Raw genomic sequence first — 8,618 nt, forward strand, 5'->3', positions numbered from 1 at the left:
CCAGAGAGAAAGGGAACATTCCCCAACCAAATCATCCCTTCTGGTTGGATGAGGAAGAGAAGGAGGGTCAGAACCCCTCCCTCGCCAGCTGAAGCTGGCAATCAGCCTAACCACTGAAGAGCAGCCCTGCTCTCTGTACTCCAACACTCTCCATTCATCATCCCCTTTCCTCACTGCAGTCAGGCTCTGATGCCTCATGAGATGAATAAACAAACAACTCAATCAATAGTCATCTCGATGCCTGCAGGCCATGGGCTGTGCCCAGCATCACTTCTGCCTGAAAGAAGTACCAGCCTGTAAGAGAGGCTCCCAAGAGACAAGTCCAGCACCTCAGCTCTCAGCTGTCCAAGAATGAATGCACACACACACAGGGGAACAGTTCAACAGTGGCCTGGGAAACAGAGATACTGAGGATGTCCTGCCCTCCTACAGCTTCCTGATTTTCTGCTTGAGCATCATCATATCAAGCCTTGACCCTCCCTGAAAGTCAGGCACTGAGGGATTTTCATACTCTTCATGACAGGCTGGGAAATAATCGTAGCTCATATTGACTGGACAAGGGGGCTGCTCTGCAAACATCAGTCCTCTTCAAAGATGGCTTTGGGCTCTTCAGTTCCTGCCAGCAGGGAACCTCACCAGAACCCCTCTGGAGCAGGGAAAAACATGTGTATGAGAATGAAAGTAAATTAGGTCTGAGCAAGATTAACAGGGATTTAATTGAACTATGTGAACTGGAACTCCAGTCACGAGCTACTTATTAGCCTGTCTCAAGGGATTGTGCTGCTCACTCTGGAGGAGCACAAGGATGCTTTGTGAGCGTGGGACAGCTCAGTGGTGGCCACAGCTCTGAGATGAGCATGGCCAGAGAGGCAGAGCTGCTTCAACACCATCAGAAACGAAGCAAGGACTTCTCAACTCCCAGCCGTGTTTCTTCAGAGCTGAGGCTTGGCCTGTTGAGGGAAAGGGACTTTGTAACATCCAGTGGCAGAGGAAACCCACCTCTCAGCCCTCCTGGCCTTGGGTGGCAGAGCAAGGTGCTGCTCACCCAGCTGCTGCCTACTGCCTGGTATCTGGAGGAAGACCTTTGAAAACCTCCCCTTCAATCAAATTGACTTAATGAGGTCTTCAGCTCCCTTTGGGATGTTAATTACAACACAGCCTGGGGAAAAGTGCTTGGGAATTAAAGGAGTCACCACACTAGTCCTTCTCTCCTTTTGGTTTTCTGGTGAGGGAACCAACAGCTCAGCTTGCCAGAGCTTGGTTACCAGGCCGGTCTTACCGCAGCCAAGAGGAGCCACCAGGCAGCTCCAACCACGTCAGCTTGGGCTACAATCACACACCAAGAGGCTACTGAAATCCCTCTCACCAGTCTACTGAATTCCCACCTGATCCCCTGCTCGTATGATTAGGAAATGATGCCTTTATTAGGAAATTGCTGCCTTCATGGGGGCTCTCGGAGCCAAAATCTCTCATGAGAGGCAAGTTCATTGAGTCCTTGCAGCATTTCCTCCTTTCTTCCAGGAAGGTGAAGCTATCCTGGGAGACCCCTCACTACTTCCAAGTCAAACACAGAGACAGATGCACACACACCTGACAGTGTTAGCTACCCTGAAAGGCCTTCCCTTCATGGATCACTTTCCTGAATAGGTTATTTATGTCCCTGTGTTCCCACAGTCTGGAAGTTCTGGCAGCTTTCACAATGGAGGCAGGGGAAGAGGCAGCACAACTGTACAAAGAGATTTCTCTTTAAAGAAAGAGATTCTGATACTATTTATTACACATTTCAAGAGAAACTAAAATACATGAGATATGGGTAATCTCTCAAAACTAAGTTCAGCTAACAAGAGCATTCAAATAGACATAAAGCTGTTAGGAACAGATTGGGGAATTTGCTTTAATCCCTCCCAACAAAACCAAATGTCAGTATCAATAATTTCTACTTAGCAATGAGGAAGCCAGCCTGCAAATAACTAGATGTAGATGTTGACACAGTAGCCTGATTATTTCAGGTAACAACCACACAGTGCTCACTGCTAACTGATTCTTGGCTGGAGAAGTGCTTCTATATTTCAGGTGATGTGTGTGCTATTCTTCCAAGTTACAATTCTGTTGAGCACTAATCCCCTACCTTTTAGGTAACCTGCAGAAAGCCAGAATTGTTAGATAAAATCACCACCACCTTCATTTATTAAAATGGAAGAAGGGATCTGCAGTGTCTATCCAGGGCAGTGGGAAGGTTTTTCATTCCCCTGCAGATCACAGACAGGAACACAGGTTTGTAATGGAAACTCACAGCACAACACTGTTCTTTGTTGGTTGCACGGGAAAGTTCTGTAATGTTTCTTTGTACTGAGAACTCAAAGCAACTTCAGAGTGCTTCTATCTCCCATGCTTTGTTCTGTCCTCCCAGTATTGCCTTTATGTAGCTCAAAAAAAAAACAACAAAAAAAGAGAATGTGAAATTTAAAGCAGGACTCTAAGCTAGATTTTAAGCAGTGCAACTTGGTGTCAGCATTCTGGGTAAAAGAAGCTGAGAGCCTGGAGCAGGGAAACACAGGGAGGTGAGAATCAAGCTGCTCCTGGGATCCATCTCACCCACCAAAAGCAAGAGTGAGCATAGAATGTTCCCAACATTGATGGGTTCTGAAAATGTTTTGTTTACCTCCTGTTAGAAAACCCCCAGCACAGCACAGCTCAGCACAGCTGCTGGCTCTGGGCTCACAAGGCAGTGGTGGGTCGAGTCTGTGTATGCAAAAAGGACTGCAGACTTGCAGCTCTGCCAGAGAACCCTTTCCTTCAAAGCCACTCTGAACCCTGGGTGCGTCTAAAAGAGCAGGTTCTCCTCCCATTGACTCATTCCTGATCAAACAAACCAAGATGTGAGCTGGCATCAGGAAGCTGGAGCTGCCCGGCAGACACTGGTGGCTACGTCACCCCCTATCTCCCCAGTCCTGTCTAGCCATATTTACATCTCATTCTAGATTGTCCCTGGGCCTGGAGAGCCAGAGTCTGGAGGGACACAGTGTGTATGTCTCTTGCCATCCAATCATGCTACACAGCCAGTTTGCCACCCCTTGGATCCTAAAATACCACATCTCCTCAGGCTGAATTCATAGCAGGTAGGGCTGGGAAGGAGCCTGCAACTGCAGGGAGCCCCAGCTGTGATGAGATGGAGCCCAGGTGAGGACTCAGCCAGCTGACAGGAGGGTCCATCCCAGCACAGAGAGGCACTATGCTTGGGTTCAGGACCAACAGAGCACTCCCAGACTCCTGCCTCACAGCAGCTCTGTTCCAACACGCAGTACCTGGTCTTCCCAAGTTTCCAAGAACACCCCATTAGCACAAGCATTAAATGCTGCATCTCCCAGAATCAGAATGTTGCCCAGTCCTTGTAGTCATTACCTGCTTTCAAGGGTGGGAACAGAAGGAAAAGTGCATGGATGGCAAATGAGAAAGAGGGAGGGATGCTGGGGAAAAGAAAGCTTTCATCTACAGCAGGCTGGAACCCCATGAGTTATTACCTAAAGAATTAAAGAATATGACAAAGACATTATTATTAAGCCATAAAATTCAGCTGTGTATTTCAGACTAGATGACAACAGAGATGAATACAAAGCTGTGTAGTGTGGTATCCTTGATGCATTTGATCCTTCTGCCTTCAAAAAATACAACACAAACCAGTATCCAAAGTAGCAAACTCGTGCTCCACCTCCCAGAGGGACTTTGCTCCAATTCCTGGCCAGCGTGGAGGAGCTCAGACAACAGCCCTCCCTACCCATTAGGAATGACAGAAGAAGTCACCTTCATGGTGACTGACACCTTAAACATGTCAAATGAAGTCCTGGATATGTAAAGTCCTCTTTGTCTCTAAGAAATCTACAGCAGAACCCTGCCCCTTCCACTCTTGTAAGTTCCTTGTCCCCAAAAGGTGAAGCATGGCAATGCCAGAAAACCCTCTCATATGGTTAGTTGTCTTTGATGTCATCTCTGAGGAAGCATGATTATCTCTGATTATCATGTCTCTTGAGGCTCACTGGGCACAGCTTTATCGTTTCTTTTTGGTTTCCTTCTTGGGTTTCTTGCTTATCTGTGGAGCAGTTGCCTTTGGCTTCTTCACTGTCTCTGAATTCTTAGGCTCAAAACTGTCCGAGTCCTGCAAGAAGGAAAGAAGAAACAGTCAGTAACTTTGTTTCCCAATGTGCTGACAGCTCACTTTGGGAATCTGAGTATCAGCCAAGGGAAGCAAATGCTGGGGATCTCTGTTGGAACACAGCTACATCAAACTGAGTCTCATTTCATGAGACTTGAGCAGCACCATCTCTGCTGCTTCTGCATGTGGTTTTTGGTGAGTTTATACACAGAAACAGCTTGTTACCAGGGAAGCTGTTAAAAGCTTTAAGTGTCTAAAACAGGCTTTGGAGAAGAAAAACAAAACCAACTTTAAAGGCAAGGAGAAAATCAACAGTAAATGAGAACTGTTCAAATTAGGAAAAGGAGAAGATACCATATAATCACCAGTGTGTGTGTAAATACTCAGCAGGTATTTCTGCCAAATGTTAATATTTCTCATGTGCAAGACAAAAAACATTCCCCAAAACAGCAGTAAGAATGTGAAATTCAGAGGCTCTAAACCAAGCCCAAAATTCAGGGGAGGGAACTGCAAGCAAAGCTTTCTTCACCTGGACTAACAAGGAATGCTTAGATATCCTGCTTGTTTCCTTCAGGGGAGATGACAGATAATATTTCAGCCATGGGAAATAAAGTCTAGTTATCTTGTAAAAACACAAGGGAACAGAGCCAGTCTCATCTGAGAAAGCACACACAGGCAGATTGCCTCCTTTCATTAAATGCATTTGAGTATAAATACTGCTTTAGCATCTTGGTTCCTATCAGTCAGAGTGTGCCAACTGGAAAAGGACACACAGAAAACGGCTGAGCAAGACGTGCTAGTTTCCAGCTTCCAAGCCAGTGCTGCAGATAATGGAGGGGGAGGCAAGGATCTGACAGTATCCTTTTAATCAAGGAGCTTGGTTTAAACATCTCCCAAGCTACTGGGCTATTACAGTTCACATCTGTGTGGCTTTCCAAGGAAGGAGGCCTGGCTGGCTTCCCGAGGCGGTGCTTGGGAGGAGCAGAGCAACAGGCAGTCACTGCTCAGGGCTGCAGCCTCCTGCTGCTGTCAAGTGAACACTGCTGCTTTCTCATCTCCAAACTGAGGGAGACTTCAAAGCCTGGAGCCTCCAAGACTGAGAAGAAGCATCCTCAGCATCCTAGCCATCATTCCCAAGATCTGGAGGGGTAGCCTTTGGTGTGTACGGTCTTGTAAGTGACTCACATGGACAGTAAATCCAGAGGATTTGAGACAATTACACATGGAGACAATAAAAAGTAGAGCATGCAGACATCAAAGCATGAACAGGTCCTTGAGCTTTATCATTTTAATTGGGGGCCTGGCCTTCAGTTTCCCACTTCAAACTAAAGCTCTCACTCTTCTCAGCTTTCAAGAACCAGGCTACTCAGTATTTCTCTGTAACTTATCAGGGGGAACCACGGACTGACAGATGGGTGCTGGGGGCTGCAGAACAAGGGTGCAGACTTGCAGTGCCACTGCATGGTGACCAGCCTGCTCCATCTCCCTCTGGGAGCTGCAGCTCCCATGGTAGGACTGGCAGGAGGGAGCAGGTGCCCATGCCAGGGCAGTGTCCACAATCCAGGACACTGGATCCACATCACACCAACAGTGAGAGGTGAGAGCTGGGTCATGGACTGTATCCTTCATGCTCTCCCTCACCCTCAGGAACCCTCTCCCCCAGATAGGCTGAAAATTTCCATGCAGGAGAGGGAGCAAACATGGTAATAAAGACAGCTTGGAAACAGAGCTTCCCATGCTGAGCTGTAACTGAAAACACACCACACACACTTAAGACAAAATCTGTATCAAACTACCAAACTTGCAGCCCAATCACCAACACGAAGATCTGTCCCCAGCACATGGAGCTGTTACCAGAAGAGCCAGGCAGATGCAGGTCATCCTGCTGTGGCCCAGCCTAGAGGAACTGGAGTCCTGCAGCTCTCTCAGCCTTTCACTTTAACCTTCTCCTGTACTAACTCATCAAAGGACCCCTCACTTGCTGGCACAGGGCTGGGTGTCAGTACTGAAAACTGCCTTCCTCACGTCACAATGTACTAGAAATTTCCCCTGTATCTTGTTTCCAAAAAAACTGCACACAAACTAGAGCCCAAAGGAAATTCCTGAAAGGCAGGTCCTGCAAAGGGGACATCCTGCCTGTTAATTAACAGAGCAAATCAGCAGCAGGATGACAATATGGAGCTGGGACTACAGCCTTCTCATGTGCAGTCAGGAGCAGCACCTACATTTAGGACAATCTGCCAGGGCTTCAGGGCACTCTTGTCACTGGTATTTAGAGAGATTCAGGCTCAGGTGTTTGTTCCCAACTTTCTAATCTGGGTGTAAACAACTCCAAAGCTGGAGATGGCCAACCCAGGAGGAAGGAGAGTGAACAATGAAACCCTCATCAAACACAGCCCAGACCACTGTGTCTCCAGCAGTCACTCAACATTCCCTCCCATCCTATTTTCCCTCTACACCCATCAAGAGGAGCACTGCTTACTGTCTTGTGGGACTTGGAGACTGGCAGGATGATGGCCAGCACACAGATGAGCTGGAAGATGGCTCCAAAGAAGAGTCCATAACGTAGCACATTCTCCATGAAGGTGGGCTCAGGGATTTCAGGTGGGGAGAAATCCAGCTCAGCAGCCATGGTGAGTGCACCTCCTGCTCCTCTAGTGCTCTCCAGAATACTGGTCACTATGGGGGGGAGGGGGGGGAAATAAGAGGAGTCATTATTTGCATCATCCTTTCTGGTATTCACTTTCCATTATCAAATGACAGGCAAGTTTTTTGAAGACACCCTTGATCTATAGAACTAACAACAAAGAGGGAAATCAAAGCTGCATTTTCTTTACATCCCTGTTTTCCCACCTACCCAATAAAATACTCTTCAAATGCTGGTATTCCTCTGTTTGCAGGGAAGGGGAAGGCAAGCAAAAGATGAGCAGTACTCATGAAACAATAAGGGAAAAGTTAAATAAGCCAGAATATCCTTCTCCCTGCAGTCAATCATGCATGCAGGGTGTCATTAATTTTCACTTACACTGCACGTGTGGTCACAGCCTCCTGGTGTTCATGGTGTAAAAAACCAACCAGCACGTCAAGAAACCACAGGGCAGGCAGGTGTGTTGAGGAGAAAGGGATGGGTTGTGTGTTACACCAAGCCCCACATGCCCATGATGATCTCCCAGGCAGGTTGTGGCAGTTACACATTGATCTCCTGGGCCCCAAGCCAGTTCCTCAGCCACGAGTCTGTCCCTTCTTCCTTCCTTGACCTCTTGCTAATGGAGTTGTCAATTAATTCTGTGAATGATTAATGGCTTTCCAGGATAAGGGAGAACTCTCCTACCACAATTGCTGGGGCAGACCACAGAAAGTCCCAAAAGGGAACTTCAGTTAGGCTGAGATGCCATCAGGACTCCCTTGTGATTCCCATCTGACTCAGTCTTCCCAACCTATGCCATCCTGGGATGTGCTCAGCAGGTCAGCTTGACTCCCCAGCACTGACAGCTCCTCTGCATGACCAAACCTGGGGGTGAGACTGTGCTGCACACAGGTCCCAGGGGGATGGCAGACATTTGCCTCCTAGAAACCACCTCCAAAGCAGGCTCTGGATTTGCCAGGCTCTGGATTTCCCAGGCCAGGAGGAGATTCCTGCTCTTTGCACACATGGCCCACTTTAGAGAGGTGGTAAAATGAGAGTAAAACGTGAGCAAAGGAGAATGAATCCACAGCCCAGGGCTGCTGCACAAGAGGCAAGTGTCATCTGAGGACACACTAAAACAAGTGATCTATCAATTACAAGGAATAATGATTTTGTTTTAATTCAGCTGAAATATGGGATCTTATTTTAAATTCTAAAAGACAAGGAAAAATTCCCAACTGCTGCGACCAGCAGCCACAGGAATTCAGACTGTGGGATCCCTGTTCCTGGTGATTCAGAAGACAGATCAGATACACATCTGCCTGGGATGGGGTGTGGGTACATTTAATCCTGCCTTTGAATCAGGTGATAAGAATGGGTGACCTCTCGTGGCCCCTTCCAGGTCTGAACTTCAGCAAAAAGGAAAAATTTTAAATTCTGATTCAAATCCAACAAGCAAGGGCTGGGTGGGACCTGTCTATGAAGCCAGAATAACATGCTGGGCCACTCAGGCTCAGCGAGTCCCAGTAGAGACAGAAAAGCTGCCCTGGACACAGGAAGGTGTCAGGAAAGCAAGAGTAAAGGCAGCTCATCCCTGAGTGCTTTGACTCTTCCAATACCCTTCCCTCATCCCTCTAAGGCAGCAGTTCCTAAGCAAAAAAAAACCAGCTCCATGGAAAACTGCACCCTTGAGTTGCATTTGATCTTGGCTTTATTCACTGGGATATCTCCAGGAACACATTATTCTTGTCCCCCCAGCCCCCCTCAGACAGGGAGGGATGTTGCTTCCTTCCTCACCTGGAGTTTTCTCAGGACAAACTCCTCCTGACAATCCTGATTCAC

At 47.5% G+C, this 8,618-nt stretch overlaps 1 protein-coding gene across 1 annotated transcript; it reads right to left on the reverse strand.

Moving 5' to 3' along the window:
- Positions 1-3,746: 3,746 nt before the first annotated feature.
- On the reverse strand, positions 3,747-8,618 carry MANBAL (mannosidase, beta A, lysosomal-like). The gene is made up of 3 exons (XM_009998702.1): positions 8,574-8,618; positions 6,633-6,829; positions 3,747-4,153 (listed from the first exon to the last, which is right to left on the reverse strand). Exons 2-3 carry the CDS (start codon positions 6,780-6,782, stop codon positions 4,046-4,048), a joined length of 258 nt encoding a protein of 85 aa, XP_009997004.1. The 5' UTR covers positions 6,783-6,829; positions 8,574-8,618; the 3' UTR covers positions 3,747-4,045.

This window comes from Chaetura pelagica, unplaced genomic scaffold (assembly GCF_000747805.2).
Source record: "Chaetura pelagica isolate M959 unplaced genomic scaffold, ChaPel_1.0 scaffold275, whole genome shotgun sequence".
Taxonomy (NCBI): domain Eukaryota; kingdom Metazoa; phylum Chordata; class Aves; order Apodiformes; family Apodidae; genus Chaetura; species Chaetura pelagica.